The 17,551-nt window shown below is 45.8% G+C and overlaps 1 protein-coding gene across 2 annotated transcripts in view; it reads right to left on the bottom strand.

Annotated features, from left to right (window-relative positions):
• LOC143831819 (cullin-associated NEDD8-dissociated protein 1-like) overlaps positions 1-17,551 on the bottom strand; it is a 38,018-nt gene that overhangs the window by 17,878 nt on the left and 2,589 nt on the right. For both annotated transcript variants that reach the window (XM_077325288.1, XM_077325289.1), the window contains exons 2-9: positions 16,036-16,222; positions 10,219-10,362; positions 9,061-9,215; positions 6,921-7,044; positions 5,852-6,108; positions 3,447-3,552; positions 2,080-2,228; positions 864-1,156 (exon numbers count right to left, since the gene is read on the bottom strand). In XM_077325288.1, the coding sequence (XP_077181403.1) occupies positions 864-1,156; positions 2,080-2,228; positions 3,447-3,552; positions 5,852-6,108; positions 6,921-7,044; positions 9,061-9,215; positions 10,219-10,362; positions 16,036-16,103 (1,296 nt within the window). In that variant the 5' untranslated portion in view covers positions 16,104-16,222. The remainder of the gene's footprint in view (positions 1-863; positions 1,157-2,079; positions 2,229-3,446; positions 3,553-5,851; positions 6,109-6,920; positions 7,045-9,060; positions 9,216-10,218; positions 10,363-16,035; positions 16,223-17,551) is intronic.

Below are 17,551 nucleotides of genomic sequence, written 5' to 3'. Positions count from 1 at the left end.
ATCCCCCCCTCCCCACCCATCCACCCCAAAGCAAAGGCTATGACAGAATTCTAATGACCACTATATTAGGGGGATGAATAGCCTGACCTTTTCAAAGTGCTCTTTGTTGACACCCTTTGCCATACCAAGACAGAAACCAGAGCCAGACTTTGTGGTGTCAACAAGGAGAACTTTGAAAAGGTCAGGCTGTTCATCCCCGTAACATGGTGGCCATTAGAATTCTGTTATAGCCTTTGCTGGGGGGAGGAGATGGGGGGTTCATTATACTGGAATCACGTTGTAATGCTATTCCAGCCTTTCTTTAATTAAAAAAAATAGCCATGGGAGGTTGTGGGCAGATTTAAAGATGGAAGTAACACTTGGGGGCAAGGGTGGGCGCAATGCCCCAACTGGGGGCAGCCCAGATTTTCCCCTTCTAGATGGCCCAGGCCCAACATATGCCCCTTTCTAGCCATCTGACAGAAATGCTGATTCTGTGCATTTAGGCAGATTGTGAATGGGTGAACAGAAGGGATTGTGTCTGAGCTTGGCTCTTGTGGCCCTTTCTTGCACACGGAGGGAAATGCTGATTGCCACTTTGGGATCAGGAGGCAAATTTCCTCCAGACCAAACTGGCCAGGGATTATGTGTTTTTGGGGAGAGGGGAGCATCATCTGGACATGGACTTGGAGGCACTGTGGGTGGGCAGGTAGTTGTGAATTTCCTGCATTCTGCAGGAGTTGGAGTACATTACCCAGGAGGTCCCTTCCAACACTATGATTCTCTAATTCTATCTTTCAAAGCAGCCATCTTGTATTGAAGCTGCCAATCTGCTATGTGGAGCCCCCCTCATGAAAACAGAGGTTTGCTGTCCTGCCATTCACCTGGTTCTGAAGCATGGTGAGAGGTATGTCCTCCTTGCTTGCTTCATCTGAAGCGTGCAGCCAGCTCTGAATGGGCAGTGTTTGCTTCAGCAAAGATATATAAGCACAGAAAATGTCCGCCTTCACGTTCTCCTCTCTTTCCTTGAACCTGCTTATTAAGGCTGGCGAGAGGGTTTTGTAGAACTCCTGGAGAAGATCATGCCGAGTACTGACAATCGCCTCAAGGCACTTGGCTGCAGACCTGCGGACTTTCCAGCTGATGTCGTCGTCATCACTGTACTCGTCATCACTTTCTGAGGACAAAAGGATCCCATGTTAGAAAAGCAGAAATACAGGTCTCGAGGCTAGGACTGGATAACAGTATATCCCACTACTCTGCCCACTGAAAAAAGACACATACAAGGCAGCTAATGCTACCAGAAGTATAACATATTAACACATCATCAAATCCTCATATAACCCTTCAGCCAATGAGGATATTTATCTAGTGATCAGGATAGATTGAACTACTCCCTAGCAGGGTTATAGACTGGAGGGGTGACACAGGACATAATTCAGTACCAGAAAAAAGAAAAGGAACAAGGAGAACTTGGTCTAAGGGAACAGGTGTTGCTGTCTCTCCTGAGTAACTGAACAGGTTTTTTTATGGATGAAAAATGGATTAAATGACAAGAAGCAAAAAGTAGGAATAAATGGACAGTTCTCACAGCAGAGGGAAGTAAGCAGTAGGGACCCACAAGGATCTGTACTGGGGCTGATGCTGTTTATTTTTTCCATATATATCAGGGACTAGGAGTGAGCAGAATACTGGCCAAGTTTGCAGGTGACATAAAATTATTCAGGATAGTGAAAACCAAAGATGACTGTAAAGAGATCCAGGAGGATCATCACAAATTGGGCAACACTGTGGCAGTGTCTTGAAGTTCGATGCTGGTAAGTTACAGTAAGGTGATGCATATTGGAACAACCAAAATTCCAACTTCAAGTACAGGCCAACAGGATCTGAACTGGCTGAGTCTGAGAGGAAAGAAGATCTTGGGGTCATAGTGGAGAGCTCAATGAAAGTGAGCTGCTGGTCATGGAAGAGAAGTGTCTCCACATCAGCCTTCTGGAAGGAGAGCTAAGGGAAAGCCGTGGGGATGGGCAGTCTGGACCACTGGCAGAGGAGATCAGGCTCCTCTCTAGGTAAGCCTTGGCAATCTCCCATGCTCAGCACCTTGTTCTTCATCCTCCCCATTCTCCGTTTCCATCATTTCTTCTTCGTCCTCTTCCTCATTGTCGTAGTTGTAGTTTGGATCGTAAGTGATATACTTGAGGCACAATCCTGTCACATTATGAAGGTGAGGACCGATTTCTTTGGGGCATCTTTGGAAACAAGAAAAACAAAGAAAGGAACTCTGTAATAGCACAGAATGAGCCTCTTGTGGCGCAGAATGGTAAGGCAGCGATATGCTGTCTGGAGCTGTCTGCCCATGAGGTTGGGAGTTCAATCCCAGCAGCCGACTCAAGGTTGACTCAGCCTTCCATCCTTCCGAGGTCGGTAAAATGAGTACCCAGCTTGCTGGGGGGTAAACGGTAATGACTGGGGAAGGCACTGGCAAACCACCCCGTATTGAGTCTGCCATGAAAACGCTAGAGGGCGTCACCCCAAGGGTCAGACATGACTCGGTGCTTGCACAGGGGATACCTTTACCTTTAATAGCACAGAACAACAATTCCATAAGCAGTGTTTCCAAAACATTCAGTAAAACGTCCCCATCAAAGCCAGCTCATGCCACAACTTATACCTCAGTTGCGTGAACTTAATGCACGAACCATCTTGAGTCTCTGTGAGAAAGGTGAACTATATACTACATAAATAAGATGAATCATATATTCATTGTGATCTGGTGATTGTTTACAAGCATGGGGTCTGAAATGCAATGCAGTACTTGCCATTCATTTCAAATGAAGGCCCAAGCTTTATGTTCACAAAGAACTCAAAGTGCCACCTGGATCCTTCTGTTGAAACACATCTGAGAACTGAAGTTGAATTAAATCATGAAGCGGGTCTGGAAACACTGTATGACTGCCACAGTATTACACAAGCAGCTTCGGCTGGTGTCTTCTCTTCCTTCCTGTGATGTAACCACAGGGTCTCTTTGCACATTGCATCAGGCCGTCCTACTGTGTTCTAGCCCCTCTTAAAGACCTCCTCCCTGTGTACCCTTGTAGAGGCTAAGATTGCCTCTAAAAACAAACTGTTTGGCTAAGATCCTGAAAAGCTGTTTTCCCATTTATTCAAATCCCCTCAAAGAATTCCAATAGCACAGTGTGCTTCTCTTGCTTTAATATCTATGTTTCAGAATTCCAGGGCTGATGAATGTGGCAGTGTAGGTTGTTCCCCAGTTAGTGGGAAGGTCTGTATCTAGCAGGCATGGCTAGGTCATAGCCAGCCACCTAGGACAGGGCTGCTGAGAAGCACCTCCCCTCAACCATGATCAGACATGGATATAGTCAGAACCGAGATTCCAGTGGTAATGTCCAACCAAAAATAGTATCTCTGCAAAACAACCGAGGGATTTCCCAGAAAAGGGCACCAACCTTCTTACAAATGATTCAAAGGCTTGAAAGCAGTATTCCCTCAGTTCATCATCCTCAACATTACAGTACTGAACGATTAACGGGATCGTCTTCTCCAGATAGTCCCCTGGAAAACAGTGACAGAGTGTCATCAAGGAAACTCCTTGCCCTGCTCGGTTAGTGATCTAGGAGCTCCCGCAGTTGCAGACTGCTGTCAAAAATGGGCATAGCCTTGATCAGATAGTTTACCTCATTTACTTCACTCGTCCACTCCTTTGGTATCGAATAACTTAGTAAACCCTGTTTTCTGATTGGGTCTGGTAGAAGTGTGCACATTTTGCAAGAGGACGGCATCCAAGGAGGATTACCCCCCCCCCCCTCAGCCCTACTGGTTCAACAAGGGCTCATCAATTACAGAAGCCATAAAACCTGTCCCTGGCAGCTGCTTCTGTCCTAATGAACTGAAAAGATGCTACGGCAGCACACTGAGGCTCCAGACAGCTGCCTATTTAGCAGAATACTTACAGGATAAATAAAAAGAACAGGGCCAAGGAGAAAATTTTAGTCTAGAGATATAAGAATGGAGTAGAAAAACTATGACAACAACAGGCATATATTCAGAACACAAGCCAGTGTGGGAGACTGCTTAAAGTGTTAAGACAGTCTTGTGGCTGGGCAGGAAGGCTCCAAGCGAGGAAGTGTGACTGTTCATCCTGGATAGAGTACAACTATCTGTGGTTCACTCCGCCAAGAACCTGGATGTGATCCTGGACACCTCCCTCTCTATGGAGGCAGAGATCACAGGAGTAGCACGGCTGGCATTCTACCACCTGTGCCAAGCCAAACTACTAGCGCCCTACTTGGCCCTGGAACACCTACCCATAGTGATCCACATTACGGCCACCTCTAGACTGGATTTCTGCAACTCGCTCAGTGGAGGCCTACCCTTAACCTTGTTCTGGAAACTACAGCTACTCCAGAATGCAGCAGCCAGGGTCCTCACAAGAACACCATGGAGGTCCCACGTCAGGCTTGCTCTCCAACAAGTGCACTGGCTACCAGATGAATTTTGGATCAGACTTAAGGTTCTGGTAATCACCTTTAAGGCCATACGCGGACTGGGCCCAGCATATCTGAGGGACTGCCTCACTGTCTATATCCCCCAAAGAGCTCTATGCTCCGCCACTTCCAAGTGGCTAGTCATCCCTGGCCCCAAAGAAGCATGTCTGACCTCAATCAGGGCGAGAGCTTTCTCTGTCCTGGCCCCTACCTGGTGGAATGAGCTCCCAGAAGAGAGTGGGGCCCTGACAGAGGTAGCACAGTTCTGTAGGGCCTGCAAAATGGAGCTCTTCCACCAGGCACTTGGTTGAAGTTGACTGAACCAACAACATCCACAGGGGCCCCCAAACCCCTCCCCATGAACTGACCAATCTATGGGTTCATAATTAATCAGGTTAATGTCATTACCACCAATTATTGGAATACTGTTGACACCACTGCTGTTATAGTTGTTTATTCGATGCTGTTGCTGATTTGTATTATACTCTCACGTTTTCCCATGTTTTATGTAAATCACCTTGAGCCACAAGGGAGGGTGGTATATAAATATAATTAATTAATAAGGACCAGAAAGAATCAGGTTCGACCCTACCCAAGTCCAAAGTACACAAGACATTTGCCCACAAATTGGGTTGGGGTTCTGCTGACCCAACTTGCATTCCCCCAGCTGCTTTCTGTGAGGACCTTATTTCCCCAAGCACTTTAGGGCACAATTCACGTTAGGATTGCTGTGCGGGAGGACACGGGGATTCAGTCTCCCTGAAATACTGTTTTCCCAACCCAAAATGATCCCAGGAGTGCTTTCTGCCCTTTGTGGGGGTGGGAATGCACAGTATTCGGTGCACATGCAGTTCCCCAACAAGGCAGAAACATCCTCCTACACTGCGGTCCCAATCCGACTCAGGGTCTGCAGTGTTTGAGGAAATAAGTTCCCTGAAACCAGATGACACCTTCAGGAAATGCAAGTCAGGTCAGCAGAACCCTGACCTGACGTGGGCAAACATCTTGTGCAGTTTGGGCCTCAGCTGTAGAGCTCCTTGTGCGACAATGGACTCGTCACAGACTGTTTTTCTCCAAAACCCACCTTACAGTGTCGTTGTAGGGATACAACAGAGAAGGGGAGAACCACATATGCCATCCTGAACTCCTCACAGAGCAGGGGTGGCCAAACTGTGGCTCTCCAGATGTCCATGGACTACAGTTCCCATGAGCCCCTGCCAGGGGCTGCTGCTGATTGTAATCCATGATATGGAGAGCCACAGTTAGGCCAGCCCTGTCATCGAGGGTAAAAATGGAACTGAATGACTGGGGTTGAGCACATATGTGACCTGTCATTGCAGAACTGGGATCCCAATGACAAGACCTACCTATGCGGTGCCCAGCCTGCCTGCTGATGCCGGCAATACACTGGATATACGTCCTTGTGGTTGAAGTGGAGTGGTTTCTCTTCAGCTCTGCTAGCAGGTGCTCCATAAGCTCTGCAAAGATATTCCTGTTGCAAGTCAAGACCAGGTGACCCAAGGCAATGATGGCCCTTTTACGCACAGCCAGCCTGGGACTTGTGAGCTGTGGAAGGAGGCAGTTCAAGATGGAGGAATGGAAGGAGTACAGAGTCCCACCTAACCTGCAGTAGGTGAGAGACACAAGAGCAACTTCGTCACCAAAAAGGTTTTCCAAATTAAGATAATGCTAAGCTGCACTCCAGAGGAACTCCCTGAAGAATGTCCTATATTAGCATATCCCTCCATCAGTCATTTTATAGAAGAATCTGAACATTGAAAAAATGCTGCAAGGGGACAAGGAAAGTTTGCCCCCCCACCCATCAGTTTTTCAACTACCAAAACAGTTGGTAGTTCTTTCCCTTGAAAAGATGCATGGGAGGGGGAGAACTGCCTGGCCCCCTTGTGCTGAGGGACCTCCTTGAGGTTTATTTTTCCAATGGTCAAGTTCTTCTCTAAAATGACCTTGGCAACCACAGGTTGAACCTGTGGTTGCTACAACATATAATTTGGCCCTTACTATGTATTTATTAAATTTATATATCGCCCTCCCTTGAGGCTCACTAACAGCAATCCATTAATATTTTTCCGAGCAGACATTCAATATGTGTGATTCATCCTGGATTGTCCAGAATTAATACAGAACAATGACTCTGAAAGTAAAACAAAGCTACTTTAAAATGTTTCATATGCAAAAGCATGTTACTAGGGCTATTAATGTACTTCCAGGACCAGGGCAGGTATCAGTTTAGCTGTATTTCATTTTGCCCACCATGTCTAATCTAGGTGGTCAAGCCAGAAGGCAGGACCATGACCAAAAGCAGCCAATGAGATTTGTGGCAAAACAGGCATTCTTCCCATCCAAATGCAGCACAGGCCTTTGAGTTTTGTCTGCTAAGCTGTTCATACAATCTGTTCCACAGCACTCTTTCAGTACCTGCTCAAAATATCTGACAAGATGTCAAGAGCTTCCAGCTGCACAGACACATCCTCTTGCTTCCCAACGGCTCCAGTCAGCTGGGCTGTGATCTTTTTGCACACATTGGCTGTCATGGTAGAGCCTATGGGTGAGAATGAAGATTAGACAAAGATTTGCCTTCCAGCTATTACTGGGGAAAAACAAGCAACTCCAGATGGTGATGGCACGAGACAAACATTATTCACAGTGGGTGGTAGCTGGGCATTTCTGGATGTGACAGAAAATTTCAGAAAAGTTTGGAAAACTTGTTTTAATGGCTTGCTTATATTAGTGGCTTGTTTAGATCGAGAACTGATGATGGTATAATTTGTAAACTGTGTCCAGCAGAATGCTGAAGAGGTAGTATAAGACTCTCCCAAATAAATAAACACAGAGACAACAGCTGCTGAAGACTCAAAAAATAAAGAGGGGAAGATGATGGGCAGAACTTTCATCTATTACATTTTTATTCCACGCTTCCTCTGCGGAGTTCAGGGTAGTATACATGGTGAGCCAAGGAGGTACAGTGGTTAAGAGTGTTGGACTAGTACCAGAGATACTGGGCTCTAAGCCCCTTCCTACCATAAAGCTCATTGGGGGTGACCTTGGGCCAGTCATATCACCCTACCTTTCATAAAGGTGCTGGGAGGACAAAAAAGGTAGAGAAGAGATCTTATGTATGCTGCCCAAAGCTCTTTGGAGGGAGGACAAGATAAGAGGGTAGATACAGTGTTCCTACTTCCTCCATTTTTCTGTCATAACAGCACTCCACAACAAGCTGGGACACAGAAATGGACCAAAGTGACCCAGTAAGCTTTGTGACTGACTAGGGGTTTGGAACTCTGAGGATTGCCCACTCTGGCTCTAAACAACCTTTAGTCCTTTCTTTCCTACTGGCAACCTGACCCTACTGACGGCACTTCTGGATTTTAGTTCAGTTTGTCCATTCTTATTACAGTCCTCAGACACTGCTTAAATTCATCACTAGCTTCTCTGGATCTTCATGGAACATAATGCCCGGAGAACAGCTGTGTTGAGGATGAATCACATGTTGCTTTCTGCCATACATGTGGCACTCCTAAGCATGCGTGCCTGAGGTTAACATGCAGTAGCTATGGAAGTATCTAAGATTTGGGAAGTTATACCCTGTACATAACAGACACTGCTACAGTTGTACCACAGGCCTTTTCAGGTCATACTGTCCTCATGAGCTAAACACCTAGAAATAAAATGACTAAAAGAAATTGTGGTTCAGAAACTGCTTGTTGTTTTGCTGCATAAGGACAGGGATGTGACAATGGGCCCTTGCCACAGCAGCACCAGCAAGTAGGGTGAGAACAGGGTTGTGAGTGACCTGCATAGTGCAGGGGCTTGGACTAGATGACCCAGGAAGTCCCTTCCAATTCTATTATTCTAAGATTCTATGATAGAAGCGAACAGCATCACCATTCCTGAGGCACTTGCTGAAGCCACTACCACCTACCTCCCTTTCCTGCATTGCACCTCCATATTGCATGGAAATGAACACAGGGTCCTCCTGTAGACAGGAAAGTTCCCCTCTCCCCTCACTTTGCCTTTCCCAGCCAAGTGGTGATGTACTGCCAAACCCTGCCACTTTGAAAGTGGACATACTCTGTCACTGCAACAGAAGGAGCATCCACAGGGATGGTCCCGCTGCAGTAATTGTGAATAACCCCCTTCAAACTGGATGGAAGTAGGATTATTTGTTACCTAGTTGAAATAGAAAAGTCCCAGGAACACATTACAATCTGCTGTGCTTCCTGAAACTGTGTCCCACAAAGGTCAGCAGACCCCAAAGAACAACTTGGGGTGGGAGGTTCCCATCTTTTCTGTTGGTGGAAAGGATTTGCTTAACTGATTCAGTCTGCAATGTCTCCTGTACTCGATGTTACAGGCCACAGACCAGAGCCTTTTCTATCACACGTGGAAAAATCTGTTTTCTCCCCTGCCTCCAAACATCCAACCTGATGAAAAGTTCTAGGAAGGACAACTTTCACAGTACATTATGATAATTTGATTAGTCCTCATAAAAGATATTACATGGTGTTGGGTTTGGGATTCTTCTTCGTTATGTAAACCAAGAGGGTTGCTTTCCTACCAGTGGATGGAGGAGGCAGCTCTGAAATCACAGTCTTCAATCCGATACTGGAGATGTCCCGGAGCTGTTCCTTATCAGACAACATGTTGGTACATAGTGTATCAACAATAGTTTCCACCTGATATTCTTTCACTTTGCTCACCAAAGGACCCAAGCTGCAAGAAGCAGAAAGTTACATGTAAAGGAAAAACTATTTCATAGCAACCTTCCTTGGGCAGAGCTTGGTAGACAGCAGTAATGAAGGAAATTTTGCAGAAACCCCTTTCTCTTCCAGGTATCTCATGGGAGTTCTATTGTGCAAAAAGTCATAGTACATCAATGTTTGAGGAGTGACTTGATCTTTAGTTGTCTCAACCAAGGGGAAGCCTCGTAAGATAACAAATCAAGAAAAGGGAGTGTGCATACACAAGTCCCATTGTCTATTGCTTTGCAATGGCACCTCAGCTGAGCTACAAAGGGGAATTTAGACCAGCCCTTTTCAACTTTTTGACTGTATAATAACTTTTCAAACTTCAAGGAGCCCTGGAAGTGATGTTAGCTGGCCACAACCCCTGCCATGCCCTCAGAAGTGACATCATTACCCGCACCCTTAAGCCTCTTTGTTCCCTCCCTCGGCCTTCACTACTACTATGGTGGATCTGCCTCATGTAGGCTGGAAAGAAGAGTAGGAGCTGAGAAGACCCAAATTCCCCCCATACCACACCACTTCAGAACTCCCATGGGCCCCTGGTTGGGAAGCCCTGATCTAGACAATTTCTGGTGCTATCTCCAGAGTCAAATATTTAACTTCCTTGATTTTCCATGTGGCTCCTTCCTGGCTTTATGTGACAAACAAAAGGGCCTATTGCATTTGAACATACAGGCACATAAATGCAAGTGTGAACATACACACAAAAATGTCCATCATAGTTTGTAATTATCCTACATTCCCTACCAAAGAATTCTGCCCGTTGATTAAGTCAGAAAAAAAATGTCATAACCTACACATTGACTTTACAGTGTGTGAAACAGAAGAAGTTCACAAGAAAGGAAGCAGTCAGGCCCCCAGCACTGGCAATATCACTTTCAGATATTTAAAAGATTTGTCTCCATTATTAAGCATTAGGGTTGATTTGTCTCCATTATTGAGAATTAGGGTTGATGCAGGGGGAGCCTTACCATTTGACAGCCAGGTTTTGCACCTCCCCATTTTTGTCCTCCAGCAATTTCAGCAGCATTTTCACAACTTTTTTCTCACTGTCTTCATCTAACTTGATGGAATCCTTCTGCAGCTCCATCATCAGGTCATTGGTAGCCATAAACCTGAAAAGAAGGAAAGAATGCCAACAACAGGCAGAGCTCAGAAATTCAAATTACAGCCACCCCCAAGGATCTTCCTTCTATTGGAAAAAGTTTGGAGTGAAGGTAGGGAATCTAACTCGTAGTTGAGTGGAGCTAGCCACAAGCCTAACCACCTGAGTGGAGAGCTATCCAAAACCGGAAGGTTTTTGGTCGCCCAGTAAGGTCACACAATCCATTTGAATTTGAATAGCCCTACCTGAGCGAGCAGAGGCATGGCCTAACCTCCTTGGGTGACGTCCCTCCACTGAAGCAGAAGATGAAAATTCATAGCTCCAGAACATAAAACGAACAAATCTTTACTAACACAAACTGACTAACTCATAAACTATCGAGCAGTTAAATGAGTAAAGACATTACTATTTTACTATTGACATTAAATGTAGGACATTTGGAAACGAAGAGAAAAAAAATCAATTTTAATACGTTGCATATACTGCACACATATGCTTTTGCAGGCAACAGCATAACTCTGCTTGCAGCCATGCTAAAGTAGCAGCTTGTGGTCAGCAATGTGGACATAAGTGCTGTTCATATTCATAACTAGCAGCATGGAGACCATTTCAGCAGGATGCAGTCCCACATAACATAAGCACCATGTCATCAACCCTACTAAGGGTTGCCTGTTCTGAGTTAGGAAATACCTGGAGATTTTGGGGTGGAGACTGAAGAGGGGAGAGTTTAAGGACGAGGGGACTGAAATTGGGTATAATGCCATAGCACAGACCACCCAAAGCAGTCATTTTCTCCAGGTGAACTGATCTCTGTTGCCTGGAAATCAGTTGTAATAGTGGGAGATCTCCAGGCAACACCTGGAGGTTGGCGGCCCTAGTCCCACCCATATAGTGGTGTTATTCATGTGCACATCCAGGCTGTGAGGGATTGTACCATACTGAAGCAGCTTCCACACTGTGTGAGGATGTGAAGGTATCTTAATACCACTGAGACATAAATGAGCTGAGGGGAAGGCATGGATTCACTACTTATGTGCTTTACAAACTTCTTGCCTCTCCATCTCCAAGTCTCTAGTGCCACTGTGGAAGCCCCAGAACAGCACCCCTCTTTCCTCCCCTGCAACAACATATAAGCAGGAATACCATGAAGCCAGTTTACTGTGATCTCGAGTACAGCTGGATACTTGCACAGGAATACAGATACACCAGTGTTCACCTCTATAGAGGTGAACTTCAAAACTGGGAGGTACAACTGCAGATATAAAGACTGTTTGTGTGGCCAGAGGCACAAGCCAAAGAGCTCACAGGAACACAAGCCAAAAGACTCACAGACAAGCTCAAAGCTGGTTATTCTTGGTGGCTGTTATATCTAATATATATATATTTTCTTTTGCTGTATTTGTTATACTGTGTGTTTTTATTGTAGTAAGCTGATTTCAGTCCCTTCCCGGAGAAAGACAGCCAATAATTCTAGCAAACTTGCCCACCGCACAGTGTATTATTGATTTAGGGATGCCAGCCTCCAGGTGGGACCTAGGGATCTCCTGGAATGATAGTTTATCTCCAGACAACAGAAATCAGTTCCCATGGATGCTTTGGAGGGGAGACTCTAGGGCATTGTACCGACTGAGGTCTCTGTCCTCCCTGAGCTCCATCCGCAAATCTCCAGGAGTTTCCCAGCCTGGAGCTGGCAACCCTCCTCCCCACCCCTGCTGGTGGCTGGGGGGGGGACCTGGCAGAAGAAGAGTTGGTTCTTATATGCCGCTTTTCCCTACCCGAAGGAGTCTCAAAGTGGCTTACAGTCGCCTTCCCTTTCCTCTCCCCACAGCAGACACCCTGTGATGTGGGTGAGGCTGAGAGAGCCCTGATATTCCTGCTCAGTCAGAACAGTTTTATCAGTGCCGTGGCAAGCCCAAGGTCATCCAGATGGCTGCATGTGGGGGAGCACGGAATCAAACCCGGCTCGCAAGATTAGAAGTCCGCACTCCTAACCACTACACCAAGCTAACAACCCTAGTAGTTATTGGTCCCTCTCTTGATGTATTAATGTCTTCCTCATTTTCCTAACAGGGCATTCTAAGTTCGCTAATGTCTCTAGAGAACAGCAACTCCAAGGCAATGTCATTTCTAGCCCCACTAAGGATTTTATGCTTTTAGTACACTGTTTATCTTTAGTATGACCAGCATATGATTCAGAGTGGGGAGGGACCAGAGAGTTGCTAATAGATGGCAAATGCAGATGCTAAGGTCTTCAGAGCTTCTGGCTAAGAATTAATGTTAGCCTGAAGGGTTGGGACAGAATGTTCTACTTGGTGTGTGGGGGAAATGGTCCTAGTAAGGTGTCTAAATGAACCATGCCAAGTAAAATAATTATTCAGAGGGAGCAGGGCAAGCTAACCAAAATTTAAAATCTGCATAATTTCAACCATATTGTACTCACATACAGTGGTGCTTTCTTGTACTTATTAAATATACTTACATCCTGCCTTGTTCCACATGGAGAAAAGTAGCTAAAAAAGGCTTCAGGCAAAGGGAACACAATAAAATCACAGAACATAATATAATCTCTTGATGGAGCAGAATTGGCCTTTGCAGAGCAGGTTCAGAACCTAGATGGGTTCATGTTCCCACCAGCAGCCTGGGTAGCTACAGGAATCACTAGCACATCCTAGAGCTACCCAACATCACCTCTAGGTTTCCCCCAGGAATAACATTGACGGACACACTGAGCTTTGCCCCCCTCCATATCCCTGCCCTCCAAGCTCCCACTGATTTCCAGGCATAATCTGGCAATCCAAGGACACAGACCGAGCCTTGCTGATTAAAAGCAGTAAATACAGTGGCCAAGAAAGCCTTTGGGCTTGCCACTTCTAGCCTTCCTTAGACTCAGAGGATTTGGCCATGCCAATCCACACCTCTGTAAAATCCCAGTTGGGTGTTATGTGCTTTATGTTGAGCTGCCCTCAGAACCAACCCAGAAACTGTAGCTGATCCCAAATGCAGCAGTGTGACTGCTGTCATAGAATCATGGAGTTAGAAGGGATCTTCAGGGTGATCTAGTCCAACCTGCTGCACAATGTAGGAAACTCACAACTACCTGCCCACCCACAGTGACCCCAATTTCATTACCAGATGATGTTCCCCCTTCCCAGAAAAAGCCAGAATGCCTGGCCAGTATGGCCAACTTGCAAACCTCCAATTGGTGGCTGAAGATTTCGTACCATTAAATCTGATCTCCAGATGCTAGATATCAGTTCATCTGGAGAAAATCATTGTATTAGAGGGTGAACTCTATGACAATGTAACTTGCTGAGGCTCCTCTCATTCCCAATCCCCACCCTCTCCCAGATTCACCCCTGCAAATTTTCAGGTATTTCCAAATGCAGAGCTGGCAACCATAATCAGGGCCTAGCCAATGGGAATGTACCTTACCCTTTTGGACCATTTTATTTCCATCAATTCAAGGTGTTGGCTATGACCTTTAAAGCCTGGGATCCACATATCTGAAGGACCAGTCCTCCCAATGTGGGCCTGAGTGCACCGTCTTCAGGCTGTCACCTACTGGCTGCTTTCCCACTTAGGGTGGCCAGCCTGGGATGAATCACAGATAGGGGTGCCAACCTCTAAGTGGTGGGTGGAGATCTCCTGCTATTACAACAGAAATCAATGTTTACTTGAAGAAAACGGTCCCTTTGGAAGGTGGACTCTATGGCATTATACTTCACTGAAGTCCCTCCCCTCCCCAAGACCCACCCTCATAAATTCCAGAGTTAGCAACCCTAATCAGAGCCTAGGCCTTTTGCATCAGACCCCACTCTATGGATTGGGCTCCCTAAAGAGATAGGGGCACCTCCTCATTTGAGATTTTCAAGAAGCTTATTTGTTTGCCAGGGCTTCTGATGGGGTATGAACAAGCAGGCATCTCGCAGAGAGGGTAGCCAGCATGGTGAAGTGGTTAAAAGCAACAGCCTCTCATCTGAAGAACTGGTTTGATTCCCCACTTCTTCTTCTCCTGCAGCCAGCTGGGTGACCTTGGACAAGTCACAGCTCTCTTAATGTTCTTGCCAAGCAGTTCTGTTAGAGTTCTCTCAGTCCCACCTACCTCACAGGGTTTCTTTTGTGGGGTGACTCCTTTGGGTAGTGAAAATGTTTAAGGTGGGGGTATAAGTATTTTTAATAGATACATATTAAAGAAACATCCTGAAATTAACAGCCCAAAACAAACTCTTTTACACCCCTACTGATATCTGCAGCATAACTAACTCCCAGATGCAGAACTATATTTCAGCCCTACTGTAGATCAATCAATCTCCAGGTGGAGGGAATTGCTGATCGTCACTGTGGGATGGTAGGTGAGTTTGCTCCAGACCAGGCTGGATTCTGGAGATTATTTTTTGTGGGGGGGGGGGAGGGAAATCACTTGGGCATGAAATTGGGGTCACTGTGGGTGGGCAGGTAGTTGTGAGTTCCTGCATTGTGCAGAGGGTTGGACTAGATGACTTTGGAGTCCCTTCCAACTCTATGATTTTCCCTGAATTATCACTGATCTGCAGACCACAGAGATCCCTTCCTCTGGAGAAAACAGCAGCTTTGGATGTTTGACTGACATCACATCATGGCTGAGCATTCTCCCTTCCCCAAATTCTGCCCTCCACAGGCTCCACCTCCAAATCTCCGGGAATTTCCCTACCTGGATTTGGCAACCCTAGCTTCCCAGGTATCTGCTAAATGATCTGATAACAGTCCTTTCCAGAAACATAAAAAGGCTAAGGCCATTACTTCCTGAAGTTCAGCTTATTTAGGCCTCATCTTTCACCCAAATGGACTTGATTTCCTTCCCTTTAACATGCTGGGATGCCAACTTGATTGCTTCCAGTAAGGCTATGCACTCTGGTTTCATTGTCCTGTTGACTGACCCACAAATCCACCTTCACTTATTTGGTGGCTGAATTTTATCTCTTTAACTGGTCAGGCCATCAGATCCCTCCCACCCAATATTTAATCTACAGCTCATTTTTGCTTGCCAGAGAATGATGTAAAATGCATCTTTGTTCAGCAATAGTTAAGCTCCAATTTGGTTCAAGCTGGTGGACTACTGGCCATTACTCTAAGAGAATGGAGATCATATTTGGTTTTTCTTCAGACAAGACAGTGAACGCAGCCAATCATCTCCGAGCCAATAACAGCTGATTAGGAGGATCCCCCCCCCAACTGCAGCTGTCTAGTAGTGCATCTCTATCTCAGTCTTGGAGGAGGGACATAAAAGGATATCAGAATGTTTGCTATTGAGGAGCCGCAAGAGAAACTGTAGGATGTTATATTCTCCTTCCCGCCCCGGAAGCTTGCAGTACATTACATATCTGGCTTATTGGCTCTCTGTAACATCTCCTGCAGGGGGAGGTGAGATTTTGTATTCACTTTACTTAGTGATCCTCCTTGGTTAGCCTTCTCTTCTTCATTAGGCATTGGTGGTGGTGGCTTTTTTTTTTTTTTGCTGCAGTTATTTAAAAAAAAACCCTCTCCCCCACCCTCCATAAATTTCCCAACATCCCAAAGGCTTGCGAATCACACACGTGTGCAATTCACCGATTGAGGGGGGGGGGGGCGGACCCTAAACCTCAAAACAGGGCTCTGCAATTCACCCCACACCCACACACCAACCCAGGGGAGCCATAGATCCTACCTAAAATCTTTGTCGGTGGATGTCATCTTCTCCAGGAGGTTGGAAATGTGATAGGATATGTTAGTCATCTTGGACAGCTGGTTCTGGAAGATGATCTCTTCTCTCCTGTCTGGCTTTCTTATAAAAATAACAGAGGGAGAGCTGAAGTTTCTTGCTGCCCTAAGCAGGGGTTCTGTCTGCTGGGGATCTGCATGGAGAATATGGCGACAGGAGGGACACAGTGAGACAGGGGTAGTGTTTTTCCCCTTCCCCCACCCCCTCCCCGTTAGAAGTCGCTGGAAAAGCTGAGCCCCTGTACTGTTATCATAGGATATATATAGCCTCTGGTCGGAGCTAGAACCGAGGCAAGGGCGCCACCTATTGACAGACATCTGCAGCCTCTCAAATTACAGGCGAGGGAAGAGAAGGAAGCGACTGTTCTAACACCATCCCAGAGGCTTACCTTGCTAGTGCTGCAGTACAACTGCAGGTGCTTCCAAACACACCTCACAATAAAGGGGCGATCATTTAAAAAAGAAAAAGGCACTGACAAAAAAACACTTCTATGCTGAGATTATCTTGAATGAAAACTGGGGGGGAAGGGGGAGCGCTGGATTTAGGCGTCTTTCAAGCCGATAGCCGTGTTGGGCTGAAGTAGCACAACATAACCAACTAACATTCAAGGCCTGAGCATTAGTGTTTGAGGAAGTGTGCCTGCACATGAAAGCTCAGGCCTTGAATAAATCTTTTTGGTCTTAAAGGTGCCATTGGACTCAAATTTTGTTAAACAGGAATCTTGTTCTAGAATACAATTTTGTTAGTTTTTAGGGTACCTCAAAAGAACTGCTCGATTTTGTTAAAACAGACACACCCAGCTAACCCTCTGGAATTTTTTAATCTATAACAATTTCCAAAAAAAGAACAGAGTTTGTTGCTTCATTGTCTGTCACAGCTTTTAACTTAACTGGGGTCACTACAGGAGTAAAGCTTAGGGTTGCCAGCTCTAGGTCGGGAAATACCTAGGGACTTTGGGGGTGGAGCCAGAAATGGGTGGGATTTGGGGTGGGGAGGGACATCAGTATAATACTATGGAGTCCACATTCCAAAGCATTTTATCCAGGGGAACTGATCTCGAAATGAGTTAGTTCTAGAGGATCCCCAGATCCCACCTGCAGACTGGCATCCCTGGTAAAGCTGGCCTTGTTTTGTGCACATTTCCATAAGAAATTGGCACAAAAAGATTTTAGAACCAGATTTTGAAGAGTAAACAAATGCTTGAACATCTAACAGGTTCAAGCTGTTAAACAGACGCTTGGGAAGTACTGTTAAGTCATTTTGTCCTTACCCACACTTGGCTTTGTAGAGTACCATTATCCCCATTGTACAAACAGAAAAGAGAGTTCAGTCCCAAAAGCACTTTCCTGGGACTAAGCCCCATTGAGTAGACTTCAGATTGACTCTGATTAGACCTCCTTATAATAGCCCTTTAAGAAATTTTTCTGAGGCAGAACAAGTCAGTGGATTACACTGCCTCTTC

The sequence above is a fragment of the Paroedura picta genome, chromosome 3 (assembly GCF_049243985.1).
Source record: "Paroedura picta isolate Pp20150507F chromosome 3, Ppicta_v3.0, whole genome shotgun sequence".
In the NCBI taxonomy this organism is placed as follows: Eukaryota; Metazoa; Chordata; class Lepidosauria; order Squamata; family Gekkonidae; genus Paroedura; species Paroedura picta.
The sequence above is the reverse complement of the archived record's forward strand: the minus strand, read 5'-3'. Positions and strand labels throughout refer to the sequence as shown.